The 25,409-nt window shown below is 54.2% G+C and overlaps 1 protein-coding gene and 1 long non-coding RNA gene across 8 annotated transcripts in view; one reads left to right on the forward strand and one right to left on the reverse strand.

The window, feature by feature from the left end:
- The window catches only part of SH3PXD2A (SH3 and PX domains 2A), a 234,684-nt gene that overhangs the window by 123,042 nt on the left and 86,233 nt on the right, over nt 1-25,409 (forward strand). For all 7 annotated transcript variants that reach the window (XM_072805451.1, XM_072805455.1, XM_072805452.1 and 4 more), the window contains one exon: nt 7,524-7,615. In XM_072805451.1, coding sequence (XP_072661552.1) covers nt 7,524-7,615 — 92 coding nt within the window. The remainder of the gene's footprint in view (nt 1-7,523; nt 7,616-25,409) is intronic.
- On the reverse strand, nt 20,415-22,106 carry LOC140620928 (uncharacterized). Its single transcript, XR_012020685.1, has 3 exons — nt 21,682-22,106; nt 21,152-21,263; nt 20,415-20,625 (listed from the first exon to the last, which is right to left on the reverse strand). It is a non-coding gene; the product is annotated as an uncharacterized lncRNA (long non-coding RNA).

Below are 25,409 nucleotides of genomic sequence, written 5' to 3' on the forward strand. Positions count from 1 at the left end.
TGAATTCCATAGTCAGTGCCAGGTACAGTCTGCTCCATAGCCAGCCCTTCCCTGGTCCGTGTCTGTCTTTGAACACACTGCTGAGAACCTCTGGGATTTTTATTTCCAGTACCCTGTATATGCAGCTCTGCTTGGCTGGCCAACATCTTGCTTGGACTGCTAGACAATGTGGACTCCCAGCCTGGGATTTGCTAGGGATTCAGATGTACCCAAAATTGTGAAGCTGGCTCTGCACACAGCAGCCAGCAGCTCTGCCAGGACTCAGACGTGGAAAGTCTGACCATGCAGTAGACCTCCCCAGACTTCGGGCTCCCTGCCCTCGCTGGCCAGCCAGTCCCTCTGCCCAAAGGAGGTTTCACAGCCCAAATCTCAGTGTTAATTTTAAACATATATGGAGCAGATTGGAGGAGCGTCACGGAAAATTTACTGAGCACCAGCCGGGTGATTGTTTTATGTGGCACTTGAGGGCTGGGTGTCTATCAAGAGGGGTTCCAAAGGCATTTCTTTAACTCCATAAATTAATTTAATGGGCAACTTGGTTATGCGGTTAATATTTAATGGTTCTGTGGCCTCAAAAAGTCAAAGACTTTCATCTCACTAACAAGCGTGAGCTATACTTTAGGGGCTCGGACCAACAGTTTTGTAAGTGACTCCATTTACCCTTTTCCCGTATGTGAAATACATGTTTGCAGTGTTTGTCTATGGGATAAAATAAATATTCCAGGGCAGGGTGGGGTGGGGGGCAGTGAGAGAGAGTGAGAATGATCAACTCACCCTTTGCCATGGGTAATGACGTTTACACAAGTCTCCATTTCCTGGTGGGTGCAACTAGAATCTTTTTCTTCCCCCCCACCCCCCCAAAAAAAAGCTGAGTTTGCTTCTATTATTCTGCTCTCTGAGATAGACTTGCTTTTCAGGATCAATGGCTTTCTTTGTGGGAGAGAGGAGGGGCTGGTTGTAGTCAGACTGGGGAAGGGGGGTCATCCCTGAAGAGGTAAGGATCTCCCCCCACCCCCATCCCTCCACATCTCTCGGACTCCTTCATTTTTATCCCCACTTCCCAGAATCGAAAACTGACACTGTTTTGGGGTAGTGGTTCTAGGCATCTCCCACCACGCGTCGTCCATCGTTGGCTATCACTGTAATAAGGAGAAAGGTTCATGTCCCAACCGAAACACACTCCTTGAAGAAGCACCACAGCCTCCTGTTATACTCAGGCCTGGATACAGGGAGATTAACTGTTCTTGTGGCCTGAATTTGAAGGGCTGGCCTGGGCCAGGGGTGTTGCTGATGGGGAAACTGAGGCAGAGTGCGAAGACTGATCCATTCATGCCTCCCAAGTGGGCTGGTTCTCTGGGGGAACCCAACTGGTAGGATCTCTCCATCTCCATTAGTCCACATAGACCCATGAAAAGGATTTCTAGCCTGAGATAAAGCTGATTGTGTCCCTTTCCTCCTTAAAGACCCTCAGAAGAGCCGATTGACCACAAGAACCTCTGAGGGGCTTGGCTGGGCCCTCTGTGGGCTCATTCCCAGTGCTCCTCAGGCCCTACAATCCAATCAACAGAAGTACAGCTGTTCCCAACTAGCCAGAGTCCCTTAGCCTATGCTTGCTTGTCCTTTTCCTGGGGATGCATTCAGCTCCCACAATGCCTCTCCTAGAAGCCCCCTGACTCCCCAGGGAAAGCTGACCACACTTGGTGTTCTGCTCCCCAGAAAACTGCATGCCTCTGTGCAGCACACCTGTCTCCCATAGGATTGTTGCTGTGTGTCCATCTTCTCACACCAGGAGCTCCTTGAGGGCTACATCTGTTATCTTTGTGTCTTCAGTAACAAGCAGGAAGCCTGGCCTCATGTGGGTGTCTAGCCAGTACCTGCTGACAAGATGCAAAGATCACACATAAGCAGAGGACACCTCCCAGGAGGGTGACATGTTCCAAAAGCTCCAATGTACTAGGATCCCTTGTGAATTGGCTTAACTTGCTGCTACGAATGAGACACTATTTCCATTTCAAAAGGATTTGCAGCTACATCCTTCAAAAAGAGAATTCTTGTGTTTGAAATACTGATTTATAGAAGTTCCCTGAACCCCCAGCTTCCTAGATATAGGGATCTGAGAAGAACAGCCCAGGCCGGCCAGAAGCAAATCTAGGGTGGGGATGGGGCAGAGAGTGGACGACCAGATGGGCGGAACTCCAGCTCACTGTGCCACGCCCCCACCTCACCCTAAGCTGCTAGGCTTTTACCCTGAAGATTTCCATTGATTAGAAATCAAAATGATGTTCCTAAAATGAGGAAAATGTTTGATCCCGTGGAAAGAGCAGGATGCCCGCAGTTGTTTTGCCAAATGTAAAACTTTTTTGTCCTTGGCAGACCTAATGCAGAGTGACAGGCTTCGTGGAGGGGGGTCGTTTCAAAGAAGGTCTGAGGTCATTTCAAAGAAGGTCTGAGACGCCTGGGGCCCCCTCCCATGCCACTGCACTTGGAAAGCCAGGCTTGTGCCAGCCACATCTGGGTGGAGGTCTCAGAGGCACACAGTGCAGCTACCTTCTCTCTTATCCGAATCTGCATCTTCTAGAATGATGGCACTGTGCAAATGGTAGTCCATGTAACTGGCTCCCAGAAAGTGGCATGGGGCAGGCCAGGAGCTAGAGACTTTAGGCTAGTTTAGGACTCGGGGCCGGGTGGAGAGGAGGGGTGCACTGGAAGGACTGGCTGATGGCAAACCTGAGTGGCTCTTCGGCTCCTCTTCACCAGTCTCCCCTGGCCCTAGGCACCCACTGCCCTCAGCTCCTTTCTTCTCTTTCCTTATTTCTCCAGATCTGCTCTGAGCCAGCTCACGGGCCACCTAGACCACAGAATGGCAGGGTCAGAAAGGGATTCAGCTCAGCTGACATGGGACAGGGGCCTGCATACTGTAAGCAGATCCACAGGGCAGTAGTGCCCCCTCCCTAGATGCTGAGGACTATGAGGTCATGCTCATTCCAGCTCTTCCCACCTAACCTGAATCACAAGGCTCAGTCAGATCGAATGATGATCGGTCAGACACTGAGCTCACTAATGATGGTGCTGTTTGCAATGCTGAAGCCATGGACTGTTCAGAGCTGGAAGAAGTCTCAGAATGTCTGTAGCCTGGATTTGTTCCAGCTGTGTTCCATGGGCTGTCAGTAGGAATTGTTGGAGGACCTGCTCCATAATCAGAGACCTGTGGGTAGTGGTGGAGGCAGTACAGACCAGTAGATCAGATGGAGCTCAGACTCTGGACTCAGATGGCCTAATTGAAAATGTTGCTTACTGGCTGTGTGGCCTTGGGAAATTGCTTAACCTCTCTATGCTTTATTTGCTTCTTGTGTAAAATTGGAATCATAGTCATACCCTATAGATAAGTATGTGATGTTACTATGATGACTAAATGAGCCAATCCCCCAGCATGTCATGATTATTAATAAATGCTGACCTAAACAAAGCTCTATAGGTTTCTTCCCTGCAGGGCTTCTCAGAGCCTTGGCTATACTAATGAACATGGTGATCTCCAAGACCAAGGTGGGCATCTACAAGGCCTCATGTCACATGTGCCTACAGAACTCATTTTACCTCATCAAACAGGTGTTCTATGAGATAGCGTGAGATTCCAGAGCTAGTCTACTTTATCCTAGAAGGAATGGCAACCAGAGAGGTGAGGTGAGTTGCCCAAAGTCATGTAGCAAGTATATAAGGGCTGGATTGGAATTAGAATTGAGGTCTGCTGACTCCCATCCCTGTGTTCTTTCTAGTAATAATGGCAATGAAGACAATAGCACAACTAAAATTTCTGGAGTGTTTGCTCAGTGCCAGGCACCGTGCTAGGCTCCTCCTCGCCCTGATCTCACTTAGCCTCCTAACAGATGGGTGCCATAGCCATATCAAACCCATCGTACTGAGCTCAGAGAGGGCAAGCAATGCCTCCAGCGTCACACAGCCCATGAATGCTAGAGCCAACACTTGAACCTGTGTCTGGCTGGCCTGAGGCCCTGACTTAACCTTTCCCCCCCCCCCGCCCCCCCCCCCCCACACACACACAGCCGAAATCCTGAATGTCCACTGGCAGAGTTTGAGGCCTGGGTATCCTTGAAAATACCCGTGTATGGCCCCCACCTGCTCCTCGCAGAATGGCTGGATTTGGGGGTTCCCCGGCTCTGGCAGTCATCACCGGCCCAGGCCTCGGGGGCCGACAGCTCGGCATCTCGCTCGCCTGCCAGATGATTTTGGCCGGAGCTGGGCTTGGCGGCAGCGCTGATGGAAGCTCCCTGAGCCGAGAGCCCCTCTCAGCCTGAGATCAGGATGAGCCCTCAACGCGGCTCCCTTCGGGGCTCTCTGTTAAATAAAGATGCCACGGTGGTTCGACCAAAAGGCCTCTTTGTCTGAGGCCCTCACGGCCCACACGTCCTCTGCCCCCGGAATGCCGGTCTCTGTGGGCATGAAGAGCCCCTGTGTTCGCTGCCGGGGCCGCGCGAGGCCTGGCGGCGGGGGGCTCGGAGGTGGGGGGCGGTGCGCAGAGCCGGGAGGGTGCTAGCGCTCTGGGCGCGCTGGACACCGGCCCTGGCTCCCTTCCCTCTTCCTTTCAGGGAGGTCAGCCTGGCAGCGGGTCTGCACGCCGCCTGGGTCCCCGGTGATGGCTTCCCTCCTGCGTCCTGCCCTGCCCTGCCCAGCCCAGCCAGGTTCCGCCAGGGGCCTTGCTCTGCACAGGCCTGGTTTCCCTTCTGTCCCTGTTGTCATCTCGCTGCCTCTCAGTATATCTCTCTCTCCATCTGTCTCTCTACCAGTCTCTCTTTCTCTCTCCTTCTTCAGTCTTTCTTTTCCTTTTCCCTCGACCCTTCCTGAGGGAGAAAAGACCACATAGCATGTATGTTAAATGAAAACCTGAGTGGCTCAGTGGTTGAGCATCTGCCTTTGGCTCAGATCATGATCCCGGGGTCCTGGGATCGAGTCCCGCATCAGGCTCCCATGGAACCTGCTTCTTCCTCTGCCTGTGTCTCTGACTCTCTCTGTGTCTCTCATGAATAAATAAATAAAATCTTTAAAAAATAAAAGAAAACCTGAACACTCTGGGGGCAACTTGCATCCGTTCTACCTCCTGAGCACAGAGCTTCGTCCGGCACCTTAGCACAATAACCCCAGTGTTCCCATCATAAACAAAGGCAATGATGTCTGCCTCCTGAACAAAATGTCTACCTCCAGGACACCTCATCAGACATGTTCTTGCAAGGGCAGAGGCTGCGTCTGACTCATCCCTGTGACCTCCAACCCGCCTCCCCCCGGTGTAGCCCCATGTCAGGCACACACTGAAAAGCCTCGCTGTTTGCCAGATGATTGGGGTCAAGGGGCCTGGGATGGTGCCTGACACACAGTACTTCCCCCATTAAATGTTAATTTCCCTTCTTTTCTGTTTCCTCACTATTGGTGGGGATGTGATCTGTTAGAGACCCTTGGAAAGCCATGGGCTCTAGAAAGAACAGCTGTGAGTTGCACAGTGTTATCTTACCTGCTATGGTCGGGTCTTGTCTCATCTTGCCCAGGCGCTGGTATAACATCAAAAAGGACCATCATGGTGGGATGCCTAGTGCCCAGTGCCATACTTGTGTGGTTACCCGACCAGCTTGGGAAGAATTGAACAATTGCTTCCCTGTTCCTTAACAGCATACTTCTCTCCATGCAGCCAAAGACCACATGTGCTTTCTTTTTTAACCCTGCATTATCATGTCCTACTACTTATTGGATATTGGGCGTCTGCACAGCAAAACCCTTCTTCATTCATTCATTTGAGCAAATACTTATTGCCTGCTTGCTCTGTACCAGGCACTCTTCTAGGATCTGGGGACACACAATCCACAGAACAGAATCCTGACTGCCTGGACCTTACCTTCTAGAAAATTCTATCCCACCCTTGATAGGGCCTGTGGGTAGGCCAAGTGGCCTCCCTGACCTCCACCTCCTTATCAGTAGCACAAGGATGAGATCTGCCCTCAAGAAGACCATCATGAGGTTCCCCGTGACTCCTCACAGGGAGGCCCCAGCATGCTCAGTACAGGGGAGCTGCTAGATCGGGTCATGGTACCTGAAGCAGCCCTGGTGAAGGGGTCCTGGGGAGGCACAGGCACGTGGCAGGTTCCTGTTCAGCTGACCACTGACCTGGAGTCTTCTCAGGAATAGTCCTTCATAATTCCCACAATCCCAAGTTTTCCCCTCCCTTCTCCTGGCTCTATCCCAGGACTCTCTTGGCCCTGGCCCTCAGCCCTATTTTGGCAGTGACCTCTCCCGTCTGTTTGTCTTAAAGTATCATTCCAGTAACTTCTCTGCATAGTGAATTGAGCAGCCAGGAACAGGGCTTCACCTGGCCTCACACCCCCCTGTCCCCCTCCCCCACTTCCATGTTGGGCAGGCCAGGGGTCCCAGGTGCCTCAGGCTATACGGTATGGAGTATGCGCTGGTGTGCAGCCGGAATTCTGACACCTCTGACTGTAACGCCTTACTTTGCGGCGGCAGACTCTCAGGCCTCCCTGGATGACAGGCTCACAGCAGGCCTATGCGCCTACTGGACAGTTATCCCCCATCTGGTGCCCATCTTCTCTCTGCCCATCCAAATAATGCACACAACTGTACCCCAGCTCATGGCCACTCTTCTAAGAAGCTTTTCCACCCTCTTGAGCTTATACTGCTCTGCCAGGCGTCCTAAACAAAGCGCTGCTAGATCAGGCTGGTGCACCCTCTCCCTTGCTTGCACTCAGGCCGCGCCCAGCTCACTGAGCTCCTGCAACCACCGTGCTTGGTCTCACCACCCTCACTTGACCAGTTAATTCTTACCCTTCCTTTGGACTCAGCGTCAAAGAGTCTTTCCTAAAACCCCTCTCTCTGCTAATCTTCCTAGGTCCTATCAGATTCTGTTACAACACCCTATTGTCCTTGCTGGAATTATCTGCTTGCCATTAAATAATTAATCGTGCAGTCAGTGTTGAGGGACTGTGACTATCTGGTGTGTCTGGAATGTGACTGGGAGACACAGCAGGTAGAATTGGGTTGTCAGGCTAAGGATCTTGGACTTACTCTGTGGCCAGGAGGCAATTCTTTCAGGATTCAGGCAGAATGACTAACTCCTGAGGGCCTTGAGACCTAGGGTTCGATGGGCATTGTTTTTTGCTTGGTTGGCTGGTTGTTTAGTTGGTGAACTGGCTATTTGAATGGTTGGTTGGTTGAAGTGGCTGGATCATTGATAGATTGATTGGGGTTGATCGATTAGTTATTTTTATCAGTTGATTAGTTGGTTAGCAGATTAACTGGCTGGTTGGCTGCTTCATGGGATGGGTGAAAAGCTGTTTCATTAGTTAGCTGATTAGTTGATTTGTAGATGAGTTGTCTGGTTGGATGGGTGGCTAGGTGGCTCTATCTTCCATGGCACAGTCCTTGAGCCTCTGTCATCACTGTCAGCCCAAGATGACTGCTTTTGGTTTTCATCAGACCTAATACCCTTTCTTCCTGTCTTTCCACAGGCACTTGTCCGGCTGCCTCCCCACATTTCGCAGTGCGATGAAGTCTTTCGGTTCTTTGAGGCCCGACCAGAGGATGTCAACCCTCCGAAAGAGTAAGTGGTAGCTCAGGCCTCTCCTGTGCACTTTGAGGTGTGGGCTAAAGCTGAGAGCAGCATGGAGAGGCTCAGGATGTGGGGACACCAGGAAAGGGAGAGCTGGCAAGGCCAAGCAGGCTGGGGAGAGATGGGCCAAAGGTATACGGACCATTATTCCCCAGACTCTTGTTGCCAAAGCTTGCTTCTCATTTCCCTTTACCTCAGGGCTGGCAAGTAAGGATGTCTCTGCATTTGGGGAGCAGATTTTCCTCTGCACTCTCTCTAGCTCACAGGTAACTGTAAAGAACAGATGAAGTAAAAGAAAGTTTAATGGTCCCTCTGTTCAGAGGTCCAGGATTAGCAGTCATTACTCTTAATTGTTGATGCTACCAAGCTCACAGATGAAATGCAGGCCCGGGGAGGCATGTGCTGTCCAGGCTGAGAACTCACTCACTGAATAACTCCTGGGCTAGTTTATGATAGACATTAGTAGCCGTGTTTACAGAGGAGGAAATGAGGGCCAGTGAAGTGAGATGGTTTTCCCAAAGTCACACAATTGGTCCTATTTCACGTCTCCACCTATACACTTGTGGCAGTAGGTTAGCCTTTTGCCAATCTCCAGAAGGCCCTCAAGGAATGATGTCAACCAGGCATGGGGAGATATTTGTGCATCAGCGAAGCAGTGGGCATGGCTTTGCAGAGCCAGGCTCTGGGGTCAGGGCTTGCCACTCAAGGCTATGATCTCTGGTCATTTGCTCAACCTCTCTGTGTTTCTGTTGTCTCATCCCTAACACATGATAACGTGGGACTCATGGAATGGTCAGGAGAGCTTACAGAGATAACAAGGGGATGAAGACAGCCTGGTCAGTGCTATTGGCCCATAGGAAGTATTCAGCAGTTTTGCTCATGGAAGGTTGTAGAACAGAATGGAATGTGGCTCAGTGCACACTCCACCCTGCAGATCACAGCCTGGCTTTTGCAGGGAGGGGTCATAAAGCATTTGCTTCCAAGTCAACAGAGCAGAGGGTTATGTGCCTCTTTCTCAAGGTGGTACCAGCCAGCTGGGCTGGTTTCCAGCTGGTCTGGTAAGAGATGGCCTGAGACCAGGAAGCCCTCCTGCATGACACAGACCTGAGGCTCAGGAAGCAGGGTCAGCTGTGACAGATAATTCTGAAGGGCTTCTCCTCCCTGGCCCCACTCAGCCTCCAGGAGCTGCCAAGAGAGACTCGTGCTCCAGACTGTGGTGTGCTTGCCACAAGAGCCCAGCCCCGTGGGTGACTGTGGCCTGACAGGCTGACGATTTATCAGCCAAGTGTCTGCACCCCCCTCTCTCAGAGCTGCTTGCACCTTCCCCGCCCACAGCACACCTCCCCCTCCATCCTGAAACATAAACACAGGATCAAGTAACAGTGTATTTTGACTCAGGGGCGACTGTAGAGTGGCTTATCAAATTATCAAAGCCTGTGGATTTAATTGGAATTTTGCAGATAACCCCCTGCCTCTTTCAAGTGTGCTGCTGCAGGGGCCCTCCGGCGGGTGTTCACAGGACCTGGGGAGGGGGGTCTGGGTCCCTTTTCTGTCTTGCTGGGAAGGGAAGGCTACATAGCAGCCCAGCCTTGGTGAGGGAGGCAGAGCAGGCCCGAGAGAGCCCCTCAGCTTTGATCCCAGGCCGCTCCCTGGCTTCTGCAGGGGAGAGCAGGGTCCTCTTGTAAACTGCTAGCGTGGCTCTAGACCCTGGACCCGCACAGGAAGGATGTTCCTTATAGACACTTCAGGTGAGCCTGACCAGAGCAGCCATGGTGGCGTCGCATCTTCATGCAGCTGCCCCAGGAAGGCAGCTCCTGTCGTCCACCTCCCACTACTAATGCTACTGTGTACTGCTGCTGTGCCAGCCCCAAACGCCGGCATGATTCTAGATGCATCCCTTCCCTTTGCGCCCCTCCATCCACTAGCACATCCTGTGGGTACTACCTTCAGGGTATTTCCAGACTCTGACTGCATCTCACCTTCTGCCCTGCTGCCAGCCCAAGCCACCCTATCACCGATCCTCACCTGGATTCTGGCCTCCTGACTGGCCTCCCTGCCTGTACCCTTGCTCTCTGTGGTCCATTTTCAACATAGCAGAAGGAAGGATCATTTAAACTAATATGTCATATCATGTCACTCCTCTGCTCAAAATCCTCCATGCCTCTGACGTCACTCAGAGTTAGGGCCCCTCAGCCTGGCCCTCCCTTCCCTCTGGTAGCACCCTCTGCAGCTCCCCCCCCCCCCCCCCCCCGCCTTGTTCCTTTCCAGCCACACTGGCCTGCTGGCTGCTGCTTGCACCTTGGGGCCTTTGCACTGGTTCTTCCCTCTGCCTGGGCCCCTTGATCCCTCTCCAGGCGAGCCCCTTGGCCTGTTCCCACACCTCCTTCCAGTCTTTCCTCACACAGCTACTCAGCAAGGCAGGCCCTGGCCTTCTGTTAAAACCCCCCAGTGCCTACCCTCTGCTTCCTGGCTTCATCCTTCCCCGTGTAGACTGTTATCATTACCCACGCGTGGCCCATTCATTCCTGGCAGTTACCATCCATCCCTCTCACTGGGATGTCGGTTCTGAGAGAGTAGGATCTTGTACCCATATTCTCTGCACTACATCCCAGTGCCCAGAGCAGGTGCTCAGAAAACATCTACCAGAGGAAAGACTGATCACTCAGCCTTCATCATAGTCTTACACAGGAGATAGACCATGACGTGATTTCACAGAAGACTGGCTCCAAGCTGACACATCTGACCGTGGCCCTAACTCATCACTCAGCTCATGCTTCCTCAAGTTTGCCCCTTTTCACAGTGCCCCTCCACCCGGCCGAGGCACATGGAGACCAGCCTTGGCCCCTTTGACAATTGTTTTCTTTTTAAGGACTATGTGTTCTTGGGAAGCCACAGGTTGAATAGGAACATGTGCACGTTGTGTATGGGTGTCTGTGTGTGTACATGTGCACCTAGGTGTGTGTTCACATGTGAGTGTCTTGATGGGGGTGCAGAGAGGAAAAGGAAGATGTTAGCTTTAGTGGTTACTTTCTCTCTACTCTATGTATTATCTCATTTAAATCTCAGGCCACCCCCAAAGTTAGTACTATTACCCCTATTTAGCAGATGGGGAAATAGAGGCCCTAGCAGTACCTGGCTTGCCCCTAGCCACACAACTGAGAAGTGGAAGAGGCAGGCCTTGAACAGGTCGGACTGCCTGGGGATGGGGGACACCATCCTGTCAGCTACCCCCCAACACACACACACACTTTCGGGGGGAACTGAGCATCTCTCCTGCCAGCCCCCAGCACATGGCCCCAGGGTAATGAGGACTCAGTGAGCAGGGGTGGGCAAGAAAAGCTAGCGATGATGTTTCTTAGCCTCCTCTTCAGGGATTCTGGAGGGCCATGTGGCTGGCTTGGGTTAGGGACAGCCCTAGTCACCAAATACTGAAAGAGGCCGAGAAAGACGCACCCCTGGAACTCAAGAGAATTCAGTGCAACACAAATCCTGGGTTGCCTCTGACAACCAGTTGGGCCCAGCCTCCTGGCAGCTACAGCTGGTAACCCTGCAGGGCCCGCGGTGACCCCTAGCAGTGTCCTGGGGCCGCACCTGCCATGTCAGCCCTCCCGGGCTCTGCTGTGTTTGAGCACCTGGAGGACCAACCCCCTACTAGACTGGGGGCCAGGTATTACCGGGCCTGGCTTCCGTAGGCACAGGACACTCCCCCCGCCCCCACCCTGAGCAGTGGGTACCTATTCTCTGGTTCCCATGTGGTGTCAGTGATGGTAAAGGGGAGCTAAGGCAGGCCCAGGCTGGCTTGGCAGGACTTACAGCCGAGTCAACCATGTGACCCAGCAAATGCCTCTTTTAACAAGTTTAAATTTTCATCCAAATTGAATCAGGGAACCCAAAGGTTCTCAGAGGGACTCCATGAGGCCTGTCTTCAGGTCCCTGGATTGATGCACATTTCTATTGGAAAGGGGAGAGGTCCAGCCCCATGAGAACCCCCTTCAATGGCCTCTGACCTGCCTTTCCATCTCCCCAGCCTCTTGACCCCCCAGTCCTGCCCTCATTCTTATGTTTCTGTTACCAGAGTGCAGCCAGCTATCGCCACCCTCCAAACTCATGCCCTCCTGTCCCCTCCACCTGCAGCAACCTTCTGCCCCCCTACCTACCTACCATAGGACCAAATCCCACTCAGACCTTCCAGAAAGCCTCACCTGTAGCGCACACCTGGCTGCCATAGGAGTGGCACTAACTATATCACATGGATCTGTTCACGGGTCTCTTCCACCATGGGGGCCCCCACCTCTGTGGCCTGGCACCTGGTCAGTGTTGACTGAGCCAAAACAAAGTTGAGGTCATTTAACAAAACTATAAGTAGAACTGCCCATGGTCATAGGAGCAAAGCAAAGAGCATTCTTCATCCCTCTGGAATTATTGGTCTGGGTTCAGAGACCTCTTGCTTCTCTCTGCCTCCATTTCCGTATCTTTAGAGTAGAAATCATGATGATGCCTGCCCCTCGAGTCACAGAGGGGAAACAGAGGCCAGGCTGGACCGCTGTGCTTCTCTCCTGTCACATGCTTAGCATCCCACTCGTCTATCTGCTGCCAGCCCACAGCATGTGGCCAGCAGGCTTACCTCTTACACAATGGCACCAGTGACGTGTGGTCAGCCCGCAAGACAGGCTGAGGGGCTCCTGCTCCTGCCATCCCCTCTCCGCTCTAGGTTCAGGCCTGTCTCCTCAGCTTATTTCTTCCCATGAAGCCAGCCAGGATCCTGGTCAAATTCTTGAACTCGCATGGGAGGAGCAGAGCCTTGCTGAACAGGTTTTTGTTCAGCCCCAAGGCCACAGAGCCACCCTCTGTTGTGGCCTGGAACAATGGTCCAATGTTTGGAGGGACCAGGGGTATAAGGTGGTGGCCCGTGGCCAGGTCGGGTCAGAACTGTCCTGGCCCCAGCCTGCCCAGAGCACTGGCTTCTGGCCTCGGAGTCCACCCCAGTATCCCTGCCACCTGCCGGGGGCAGCCAGGCAGATCAGTGAGAGAGGGAGGTTGTCCTACCAGGAGGCCTGCCCAGGCAGAGTCCAGGGTTTGGGTCCTGAGTATGGGCTGACCCAGAGGATGCTGAACAAGGGTTCCAGGAATGGAGGACAGAAGCAGGCAGCAGCTCTGGGGCTGCAGTGGGCAGGAGGGCTGACCCGACAAAAGGCACTCTGGAGGATCTCCCAGCCTCCCCTCCCATTTATATTTCGGAAGGGATGGAGGCCGTGGCTGCCCTCCCCTGGGGAAAACAGAGGCCAGGAGGACAGAAGGGATCCAGGAAGAAGACAGAGAGTGAGTGTGGGGGTGGTGCAGACAGGATGGCCCTGAGAATTTGGGGAGGCCCCTCCTGGGGGCACCCCTGTCCTCCATCCCGGTTGAATTCCAGGTCAGCCTTGTTCAGGAGGTAAGCTGACTGCTTGGTCATGTGTGACTCCTGATGTCATGAGTTAGAATCCGGGCTCCGCTGCTGAAAGCCAGGTGCACTCAGGTTAATGTTGGGGCCTCCTCTGGAAGTCACTCCTACCTGCCCAGTAGCTGAGGAGAGTTAAATGAGACGATGTGTGTGGAGCACACAGTAGCTGCTTACGTTCTCTTCATCTTCTCTGGGAGGCAAAGGGAGGGCTGTGGGGTGAGCCCTGGAAAGAGAGTCTCTGCTGTGCTTTCCATCCTCAGCATGTATCCACTGAGCATCTACTGTGTGCCAGAAATTCATGGGCTGATGGACTAAAGGCTCAAGACTGCCACTAGGTAGAATTTTTGAGGAGTTAAACTAACTCCAGAGACAACAGTCAGAACACCCAGCTCTGCTTTGGCCTTGAATGAATTACTCCACCTCTTCAAATCCCTGAAGGCTTCTGCATCTGTGAGGGTGGCCAACAATACCCACATTGCGGGACAGTGGGGAGCTTCGAGGGTGCTAATGCCTGTAAGTGCCTGACCCAACACAGCTCACTCACAGGAGCTTCTGTTCTTCCCTTTCTTCCATGGGCCCAGGCCTGGGTGCAGAGTGGCTACTCTGTGGGAATGGAAATGGTCAGCTATGGGAGAACTTGCCAGGGTTGGTGCTGATGGTGGGGTGCGGCTGCCCCCAGTCTGCCACCAGGCCCCCTGCCGGCTGTCGGGAACTCTGAGGTGTCCATGTTCCTACCTTCCTCAGGGGGCCGGTGGCCTGGGAAAGGAGGGGAGAGCCCATTCCCTGGCCCTGTGCTTTGCTAAGTCCCGGTTAGACCCTTGCCAGCAAGCTCTGCCACCACCCACGGGGCCAGGGACGTGGCCCGCGCTGTCCTTCCAGCCCCACCGCCACTAGCAGCTGCACAAATAGTCTCTTTATACTGACAGGTGAGAGAGCCAGCTGGATGTGGCTGTAGGAACCATGGGGTCCACTGGGAACTGGGGGCTGGAGCAACTCAGAACTTTATGCAGGTAGACCCTGCCCACCCCCCACCGGGCCCCCCTCAACCTGGGCGGGCAGGTGGGAGGAAGGTGCCCACAGGAAGCTGGTTCCAACCCACTTGAAAGGAGCGTCAGCTCTGGGGAACAAGGATTTCTGAGGGCCCAGCTGTCATGCTGGGTGGGAAGTGCAGGGAGGCTAACGAAACAGCCCAGTTCAGAGCAAAGGCCTGTGCCAGCTGTGTCTAGGGAGAGAAGGTTATTCCATTTTCAGGCCAGCGCAGGGTTTCAGCTCCCTCGAGCGAGAGTGCAAAGGAGGTGGTGGGATAGGGAAAGTAGAGGGGTATAGGGGTCCTCCTCAGCTCCAGGAGGACAGTCCTGCTATGCAGGTGCCCAAGGCCCCACGGACCCCTTCCCTGGCTCCCAGGGCCACAGGATGAGCCCCTCACAGAGCTCCGGAGGCCTGCTTCACAGTTATGTCACGTTCAAGGGTGTCTTGGTTCCCCCTGCATTGTAACCAGTCCTCTGGTTAGCTACCCCTCCATAGGGAATCCATGACAGAGCTGACCCTCGAACCCAAGTCTTTGGCCTCCTGGACTAAGGCTTCCTCTGTTGGCATCCAGACAGGAGGCATTCATTCATTCTAGCATTTTTGATCATCTTCTTGGTGTGGGACACCAGGGCCATGGAAGTGGACACAGCTCAGCCCTCCCCATGGGGAGCTTGAGGTCTGAGGGGAGAGACAGCATGGTCAGGGCCTGGCTTGCTGCTGTGGGAGGCAGCAGAGCACGATAGGGCTCTGGCTAGCACCTTGGTTCCTTCCCCACCTACCCTGTGGCCTGGGAATTATTTAAATGCCAAGATCTCAGTTTCTTCACCTGTGAAATGGAGCTTATAACAGCTGCCAATCCAGTGGAGATGGCAGAAATGAAACAAGTGATATACGGATGCTGGACCATCCACAGCAGTGGGCTAGCCTGGCGAGGTGGTCAGGGAAGCCTCTGCGGAGAGGTAGCATTCGAGCTGAGAGTAAGGTGGGAGCTACGAGCTACCCTACTCAAGGGGATTGGGAGACAAGGACACTCAGGTCAGAGAGAGTCCCTAAGACTGGGGCAGTTTCAAGAAACTGAAAGAAATTCTGTCTTCCTGGAGACCAAGAACATCCTGACCAGGGCTGGGCCAGAGGAGTTGGGTCTGAGGTCCATTGGGTGACCTTGGTCAGTCATTAGCCCTTTATATTTCATCATCAGGGAAAGGGGCAAAATTTGGGGTTCTTTGGGGTCTCTCCTGGCTCTGACATTCTGTGATCTTATCAGGGCCAGCTGGCTATTGCAATGGTCCGAGCATGTAGCAACCAGGATCTGCAGTGGTTGCAGATGGCTGTGGAAATGAAAGACATTCATAGACACGGTCAGATGTGGAAGAGACAAGCATTCTGCAGATCACGTGACCCTTCCCTTTCACAAGCCCTGTGGGTTTGAGGCACCACTTAACTTTGGGTGACTTAGTGCAAGGGCTCTGTGTGGATCTGGCTCCACCTCGTGGAAGGTTTGGGCATTGCAGTTGCCAGTATCACGACAGATGCCGTAGATTTGGCTGATACTGTCAAAACCCGTGCTGGGTCCTTGAGTGTGGTCTTGTTTAACCATCAGTGTAATCCGGTGAGACTCAGGCCTCCCTTGTGTAGATGAGGGCGCTTAGGCTCATGTTGGTTCAGTTACCTCTCAGCTAGTATGTGTCAGAGGCTGGATTCAAACCCTTCCAGCTTCAGATCTGCGCCCAGCTACCCACATGGGGGTGTGTGATGGAGCCACAGGGCCATGGCTCCAAACTGCTAGATTCTGAGACCTTTTATCTGACCGTAGGGCAGAATAATTGAATCAGGACCCCACGGTTGCTGTGGTCACAGATGGGGGCCCCTGAAGGTACAACTGAGGGCACGTTCCATATTTGGGGACTCTTGAAGGGGAATCTAGGCTTCTTGTGAGCCCACATCCCTGAGAAGACACAAGGCTCAGGAGCCCAGGGCCAGTTCTGGGTGCCCTCCCTGAGACCCCTCCCCCAGCCTCGAGAGCTCCCAGGAGGGGCCTATCTGCTGTGGGTCAGACCCCTGATGTGCTTCCAGAACCAGCCTCTCTCTGTCTTCCTGAAAGCTAAGCCGGGTGCTGCCCAGACGGACACCTGACTTTGGTCTTACTTAGGTCCAGCTGTGACCCCAGCCTCAAACCAAGCCCTTTACTCCCTTACCCTGTCTCTATCATGTGGCCCATTTGTCACATGAGGAACCCTGAATTAATGGGAACCCCCTTCCCCTGGCCCCAACTCAGGACACACAGCCCAAGATCTCGCCACCTGAACCAGGCAGGAGATTTTTACTTTCAGACAGTCTTATTGAGATATAATTTACATAAAACAAAAGTCACTCATTTTAAGTGTGCCATCAATCCAATGATGATTAGTAAATTTGCAGAGTTGTGCAACCATCGCCACAATCCAGTTTTAGAACTTTTGCATAGCCCTGAAAAGATCCCAGAGGGAAGAATTAAAAAACCAGCTCTGGGGCTGAGGAGCCCCATCAACATCCCTTCCCTCTGTCCGTGTCAGGGAAGAGGGGAAATATGTACCTAGAGACCGGGTTCTTTCCTCAACCGTGTGCTGCTCTGATTTCTAGACCTGGTGGTTCCAGCTCCTTTGGCTCTTGCACAGACTGTCCAGTAGCCCACCGCAAGGCCTGCTTTGCCCTTCTCAGTGCTGCTCTGAGGTGGACCGGCTGCTGAGTGGGTGCCCAGAGTGGAGGGCTGAGGGTGCCCCCATGCACTTCATCCCCACTCCCCGGAAGTACACATGCAGTTTGGCCCTGCATGTGGGCTACATGTGACTTCAGTGCTTACTTTCCCCAGGGCATCTCAGAAGGCTACTGGGTGCAGGCAATAGACCTAGGGGCTAAGCCACAGGGGCTGCTTGCAGGCAGCCCAGGGCTTTAGCAAAAAGCAATGTATGCGTTTTAGCTCATTTAATTTTTGCATCTCTCCATGAGCTGGGCACGTTTTTTTTCTCTCAATTTCCAGTTAAGCCCACTAAGGCAAAGAGAGGTTATGTGACTTGCAAAGCTGATGAGTGGCAGAGATGGCTACAATCCAGGCAGTCCAGCGGGAGAGCCTGGCTCTCAACCTCAGTAACGCTCACCAAGTGTTTAGCATGCTGCCTGGCACGTGCTCATAATCAATGGGACCTATTATTACCATTGCTATTGTCAAGGGGCTGCTGCGTGCTGAGGGAGAAGCCAGAGGCCTGGCTAGCCAGTGCCCACACAACGCTCACCACTTAGCACACAGCGGTGTGAGTTGGCAGTTTCTGGAGCCGGCAAACCAGCCTCCACCCCAGTCTGAGGCCGCATCCCACTGGAAGCAGGAGGGAGGGTTGCCTCCCCACCTGGGCCTTCAGACATCCTCCAGCCCTGCCCTCATGTTGCACTGACAGGCTCTGCAGGGCTACGGGGGTGGGGGGGGGGTGATGATTTGCCCAAGGTCACCCAGAGAAACAACTAGCACTTTTTGACTCAGAGTCCAGTGTTCCTTCTGGCTCTCAGAAACTTTTCCAGCTGACTTCCAGAGCATCCCGCCTGCTGATGCACAGAAGGGCACCTGGAGGCCCAAGCTGAACCTTTATGGTAACACGAATCAAAGCCTGCCTGAGGGACAGGGAGGAGGGGCCAGCTGCCCTGAATGGCCAGGGAAGTGGGAGCTGGGCTGTGGTCAGGTCTGATCTAATTACGCAGAAGCAGGCTCCCAATTAGAGAGGGCTATGCCTGCAAGCCAGAGAATTTAAGGTTAATAGCAGGGAGTGCTCTTGTCCCTGCAAGAGAGGGCGCCTGTGAGCCTGTCTTACTGGTCAGAGACTCACAGAGACCTACAGGGCCACAGGCAGCCACCACGAGTGCCAGAAGACAGAAGACATGGGTCATCCCCCATGTTGGCATGTCTCCGTAAAGCCCCCACTATGTGTTGGTCATGTGTTAGGTCCAGCAGGCTATAAGGATCTTGGTGGGCAGTGGTAGGCGGCGGATACTCCATGCCAGAGACAGGGAGAGGCAGATGGTTTGGTTTAGAATACTGCAGAAGCAGGTCTGGGGATGATTTGAGCCCAGGCAGTTTATTTGGGAGGTGATAATGGTAGACGCCAGTGAGGGAGTGAAGTCAGGCAGGGGAGGGAAGGCAGCCAAAAGTAGTCACAATCAACTAGATGCCCTATGGGCCACTGGGGCCTCACCCCACAGGGAACTCTGGGAGCTGGCCAAGAACTGGTGGTCCCATTCAAGGGCAGGGGTGCGGGGCTTTTATGCACCCACTGTGGCTTCTTCCTCCAGCTCTCCGGCTGCCCCCTTGGCCCTGTCCACCTCCAAAGAGCAGTCAGAGGGGGCTTTCCAAAGAGCCTGCATAAGCTAACACTGACATGGCTTTCCACTGTGGCAGGATGACTTCCAAGCAGGTTCCTGGTGGCCTGGGCCTGGGAAGCCTGGTTCCCTCCCCATCTCCAGCCCGATGGCTCCCGCCTCCCATTCCATCTGCTCCTCCAATTATCCTAGAATCCTTACGTCTTTAGAGAGACTTCCCTTTCTCTCCATTTCTGCAACCTCTCCCTTTTCTTCACGGCTTTTAACCCAGTTTTATTCTATGCTGAGACCCCAGGGCCTGGCTGGCATGCAGTGGGTGCTTGCAGATGCTTGTTGAGTGACCCTGGCCTGGGGGCTCTGGCGCTGAGGACCTTTGTCACCAAGCCCTGAGCTTCTGTAACAGGAGTGTAGAGACTGGACTGGCCCAAGGTTGTGCTGGCCGAAGCTCTCAGGAAGGCCTGTGTAGGGGCCATTCCCCCGTGGTCCTCTCCCCAGCACAGCAGGGCTGACCAGGGCACCCCAATGGTCAGTGAGCTGCCAGAGATGCTCAGGTCTAGAGTACATGGGGCACTTGGAGAGGGAGCAGGGCCCTTGAGGGTGGGGGTGCTCAGGGAAGGATGGGGAGCCTGATGTCCCCCTGGGGGAGGCCTCAGAGACAGAGGGTAGACAGAGGGCCTGGGTTGATGGAGGCCTGTGAGTGCTGGCTTGGAGGCTTTTGATCAGGAGGGTGGGAAGGCCAGAAGGCTGATAGACAGGAAGGATGGAAAGATCAGGGTCCTGATGGTTCCAAGCCCTGGCTTAGGAGTCGTCTGACACTGGGTTCAGATCTCAGCTTGATACTACTGAGCTAGCATCTTAATAGGTAGCACTTCCTAAGCACTGGCATTCCCTTGTTCTCTGACCTGGGCCCACAGGGGAGTCAAGAAAGGAGGCAGTGAGGCACTGTGGTCCAGTTGGGGAAGGGAGAGACGCATGGGGAACAGTAACACGTCCTGCAGCAGAATGCAGGATGTCAGGAAGAACGTGCAGCCTTGCTAGGCTGGCCTTGGGGTTTCCATGGCAACCCTGGGTGACATCACAGCCAGGGGCTGGAGCACAGGACACAGGGAGGCATCCTCACCAGTGGAGGGGAAGCACACTGAGTCCTCAGGGCGAACTCTGCACACAGAGATTGTTCAAATACTTTGGCATTTTATACAAACTAACATCCACACTTGCTGACCCACCCATAATCCTCAAGGAGGACCCCCTCAAGGAAGCAGCACTTCCACTGGGCTTTACTGGGGGAAATGGAGTGGAGGGTAGAGACCCAGGGTCTGCCCAGAGGACAACTCAGGATAACGCCACAGCTCTGGCCAACCCCTCCGAAGCCCCTGGCCTCCCTGGGCCTGTTTGCCTGGGCATTCATGCCTTCATTCAGCAAACACCTGCTGTGCCTCTCCCTGTGTGAGGCCTGGAGGGACACCGCCTGCCTCCTGGGGCCCTCAGTAGAGCGGAGGAAACAGCAAAGACATCACAGTAACAGCAAAGACATCACAGTAACATAAGACTTAGGAGGGAAAAGAGGGGGTGCCACGCCAGGCCAGGCTCTGAGAGTATCAGACGTGGCATGAGGCGGGGAGGTGAGGGCACAGAGCCCTTTGTCCTGCATGCCCAGTGCCTGGTGCTCAGAGTGTGGCAGCCACCTGTCCCTTCATGGTCCAGCTGTGAGGGGGATCCAGCCTTGGCTGTCACCCCTGCCATTTCCAATCAGGGAGGGCCAGGGTCCCCGGGAGGGCTGGTAGCCTGGCAGCAGCCGGGCTTCCAGGGGAATAGGAAAGTAGAACAGTCACATAGATGGGTCTTAACCACCCAGGTCTGCCACCCACCAGCCACTTGATTTTGGTGAAGGGGGTTTACCCTCTGAGCCTGGGTCTCTTCATCTCTAAACAAGCACCCCAAGCCTTGGCCTACCCCAATAGGGCCAGCCAGGCCAGTCTCCCCATATCCTTCCCCAGCTGCTCCTGCTCCACCCCTAGCCCCTGGGCCCGTGCTGGGCTCCGTGACTGGGTGTGGGGCCAGCAGCCTGTGCAGGAGGCTCGAGCATCCTCATCTTTATTGAGCCTGTGCACACCAGGCAGTTCATATGCATCAACTTTTGTCCTCCGGCAATCCAGTTAGGTGGGTCCTGTCGGTCTCTTCACTTTATAGACTGGAAATGAAGACAGAGACACTCAATATAATCTGACAGAGGTGGGGCTTGAATCCAGGCAGCTACACGCAGACACATCCCCCGCGTGAGCTGCATGCAGCGCACTGATCTAGGCCGCGCTCTCTGGTGTACTAGGCAATGCACTGTGGCTACTTAAATTAAGTTCTCATTAAATCAGATTAAAAATTCAGTTCTTGGGTCATACTAGCCACGTCTTAGGTGCTCGACAGCCACAATGGCAGTGGCCGCCTGACTAGAGGCCATTTCTATCGGTGATCACGATTCTATTGGGCAGCTTGAGGTGGGGCACCCCTAAGTGTTGGGGATGGAATTGGGACACCCAGTGCCATCAGAGGGCAGAATCAAAATGGGCTTCCTGGGCTGGAATGTTGTGAAACGCTGGAGAGGGCAGGAGGGTGCGGGAACAGGCCGTAAGCACAAACAGCCTTGAGTTCCCGGCCTTGCTTCCCTGCTGCTAGCTGTGTGGCTCCGAGCCTCGCCCGTAAAATGGGCGTAAAGCACCTACCTCAGAGATAATGTCACGGAGGCGTCAAGGGCCCTGGCCTGCCTGGGTGCTCAGTGCTTGTGCACTTGTGACACAGAGTTCGAGAAAGTCTGGGAGGTGCAGCGTTTTCTCACTGTAAGAGACAAGCATGTGAGTCCAAGAGTCGAGACCGTCCTGGGTGGTGCAGGTGAGCTAGGTGCCGGGAGAAGCCTGGGGCCCTGCTTCCAGCATTCTCTCCCACGGAGGCTAAGGCAGACACGAGCACAGCTGGGCCTGGGACAGGCTCCTGGGCGTCCAAGGGAAGCAGAGAGCCCTTGGCCTAGCTCGAAATTAGGCCAGGGCTGGGGAGCGAGCAGCCTTATGGCCGAGGGGCCACCCGGAGGTCTGCTCAACAGTGGGGACCTGGTGCGTATCACACCAACACGCACGCACTCACGGGTCAGGCACATTTCTGCAGATTTTAGCGTGGGGAGCAGAGCAGTCCTTTGTCTCGCCTGAAACAAAGGCCCATCCCACGGCCTAAACAGGGAAAAGCAGAACCAGATGGAAACCTGATTCTCAGTCTCGGAGCTGTGCCGCCACCTTCCAGGGGAAAATCTTTTGTTACAGACATCACCACTGGGTTTCTCCCACCGAGGTTCTTCTAAAATCTAAGCTGTGTGCCTTCACTCGAGTCCAGCCCCAGCTGCGGGTCCTGCCCACCTGCGCTCACGGCAGACAGCCGCCCTGAGGTCTCCTCGCCCTCTCTCTGCTCCTAGCACACACACGAGCACACGCCAATGCACACATGTACACACGCACACACACAAGATCCCATCTCTGTTCCTGCCCGTGCACCTTTGCCCACATCATCCCTTCCAGCCCAAACCTCTTTCCTCCCCCTGCTCTTTCTAATATTCATCTTTCAGGGGTAGCTCTAGAGCCCCCTCTTCTAGACAGCCCTTCCCAACTGCCCCAGACCACTCTGACCTCCCCTTCCCAGGAATTCCTGTATAACAAATCCTTTTGACCAGGTTATGAAATCACAAAGTGACTGTATGTTTTCTCTTTCTGGGTGTTTGTCTTGTCACTCCCAACCAGACAGTGTGCTCTGTGAGGGCAGAACTGTCTTTCCCACCACTCTTCTGCTCAGACACAAGACTGGGTTGGGTCTCACTTAAGACATAGATGGGTGGGTGGACAGACAGACAAATGTCCTTGGAGAGAGACTGGGAAGGCCTGCAAGCATGGAAGACCTTCTTTGCCCTTCTCCCCAGGAACTTTGCAATTGGACCCTAGCACAGTGTCCCTTCCACAGTTCCCCAGGTCTGGCATGCCATTCCCAGGAGTCCAGGGGGGCCCACGGCCAGGCAGCATAGAGGGCAGGAACTCAGACAGCTTGTGGGAGGCTCCAGCACCCTGTGGCCAGAGGGCTGAGCAGCCTCATTTCCCCTCTAGGAAACCAGTGCCCAATCCTCTCCCTCCACAGACTGCTTATCAGTCACCATTTGGTGGGACTTCTTGGCGTGCATACAAGTGGAAACCCAGGCCCATTGTTTACAGGGTCCTGAGCTGGCCCCCTGGGCAGTGGGGCCAGATTCTTATGAAGTCCATACCCTTGAGGCTGGGCGAGTCAGCAATTCTTATATCCTGGCCACCATCCACATTCATTCTAGCCCCTGCTGTGAAGCCAGGCTCTAGGCCAGGGTTCTCTGCACATGCCAGGTTCTGTTTTAAGAGCTTTGCACTTATCTCAGGTCATCCCCATAACAAAGGTAGGACATTTGCATCTCCCTTTGACAACTGAAGGTACCAAGAGGTGAAACAACTTGCTTGTGTCACAAAGTGGCAAGTGGCTAAACCAGGCTCCACCACACCCACTCTTAACCCTCCCCTCTGGATGCAGAGGAGCCATCATTGGGCTGGCAACACACTCAGGGCCTTTGCCCAGAATGATGAGTCCACTCAGAGGAGACAGACAGACCGCGCTTTGTCTTTTTGCTGTGGATGGAGCAGCAGAGACGCTCTGGGATGTTAGAGAGATAAGCACAAAGCCTGGGAAGATTCTGGGGTGTGCCACAGCCCTGGCATGGGCCTCTCTGGGACTCAGCCTGGGGGTGGGGGGCTGCTGCTGAGACCCCTTCCCTCCCCAGGAATTCAGCTTTTTCTCCCAGGGCAGGAATTCCGGCCTCTCTGGACTGTCCACATGGCCACAATGGGGCCCATTCTCAGGCCCCGGGAAAACACTGATCCTGGGGAGAAAGGACGGATTCTTGTTGGACACAAGGGCCCTCAGTGCCACAGTTTACATCAGGGCGCAAATGAGGGCAAAGAACAGGATTCATGCCCCGTCCGTCTGTCTTCCTTGGGGGCCACTGCCCCTCGGGACCCTTCCGTGCAAAGGGTCTGAGAAGCCAGAGCAGAAACCCAGGGAGGGGCTAAGTGGGGTGGGAATCCCCCCAGCCTTCTCCAGACCTCAGCTGACTGGAAGCCCCCTTAGCTCACACCCTCCTCACACAGCTTCTGGACCGACATGCCCTGTCCCACTCACTGTATTGCTTCCACAGAGAACTAACAAGGCTGTGAGATAGTACCCTCATGTTAGGGATGGGGAAACAGGCCCCAAGTGCGTAGTTGTCATTATCTTAAAAAATTTTTTCTGCCACAGTAACAAATTTCCCATCAGAGCCCAATACAGACAAGTAAGCAGGTGGACACCTGAAACAGGTTTCACAAACCAGTACTTACCTTACTATGACAGATGCCGTCCTTTTGTCCATCTTTTAAAAATGCTTCCTTGGACACACTAAGTTGGTTTCAGAACTCACAAATGGGTCATGGCCTGTCATTTGAAAGGCATTAATTTGAAGTGGCTTGCCCAGGTCCACCAGCTACCAGCGCAGAGCCGTGCCCAGAACCTGGGGTCTGTTGACATCACTGCCAGACTTGTCACTAGCTCTGTGCCTTCCCGCCTGCCCCCTCACTGTCTGCCTCGCCTCTTAACAAAAATCTTCCTCCAGGCACACCCTGGCCACATCCCTCCCTGACTCTGAAATCTTCTGGATTTCACAGAAGAACATTGATCCCTCACTCCTGCCCCCACCCCACCAGCCTGGCCTATCCCTGCCTGTCCATCTGCTTACCTACCCTCCCTGGTTTAACTCCTCCCGTTTGAAGCTGCTTGTTCCTGGCTCTAGAGCTTTCCACTCTATACCCTCTCCATGGACCCAAATACCCCTGACCCTTCAAGGCTCAGCTCAAAGCTCACTGTTCCTGGAAGCCTGTCTTAGATGTTCTGCAGCCCCGGGATCTTTTTTCTGCACTTAGAATGTAACCACTCCTGTGTCTCTTGGGATGTCTCAGAATGTTAGGTTTCTCATTGTGCTGGTTAGTTCTGTTCTCCCATCTTTGCCTTAAACTTGCAGGCCAGAGAATGTCCTATTTCTCCTGCACCTGCACAGGCCTTCACAAGCAGCCTATGGCAGGAGCTGAAAACACACTCAGCAGTGGCTAACGGCAGTCAAGGGCTCCGTGTCACTGCCCTAGCCATGGTTGCATACTCTCAGTCCAGGCCCTATTTTCTCGGTCCCACTCATGTCCCCCTGAGATCATTGGGCTCTCAAGGTCACCCACAGCCAGCCATCTGGCAAGCCATCAGGCCTCTCAAGCAGTTCCAAGCAGCAGCAGGCCCTACAGACGGGCGTCCTGGGCCGAGCAGCCAATGTCAGCCAGCAGACAGGAGGGTGAGAACATCAGGCTGGAAGTTCGAGCGTGCACGTCCTCCTCTGCCAGGACACTCTCCAATGGGAGCAAGAATGGGAGGGAGAGGGGGTGGCAGACCGCAATACGGTCTCTGTAGCACTCAGAGTTCCACCTGGCAGGGACTCGACATCCTTCCACAGAACTGGCCTAGCCAGACCCCCAGCGGCTCTCCCTGGCTTTGCCTCCCACCCCAGGGATCCCTGATGGCAGGATGGCCACCTCCTTTCCCAGCAGGAGCCTGCCCCTGACACTTGGGCTCTTGAGCATCCCCTTCTTTCAGCCCCCTCCCCTGTGGGCCTGGGGGGGGGGGGAGTTCCGCATGAGGGATGTCACTTCAGCTTCCGGAGACTGGGGAAACCACTAAAGCCCTCAGGAGCTCAGCCTTCTTATTCATAAAATGGATTACCACCACTCCTCTGCCTATTTCTGAGCACTGAAGGTCAATGTGTGCTGGGAGTTCCCCCCGGGGGAGGGCAGAGAGTGGGAAGGTTTGTGCCAAAATAGGTGTCCAGCAGGCAGGAATTGTTAACTGCCTTTC

The sequence above is a fragment of the Canis lupus genome, chromosome 29 (assembly GCF_048164855.1).
Source record: "Canis lupus baileyi chromosome 29, mCanLup2.hap1, whole genome shotgun sequence".
Lineage (NCBI taxonomy): Eukaryota > Metazoa > Chordata > Mammalia > Carnivora > Canidae > Canis > Canis lupus.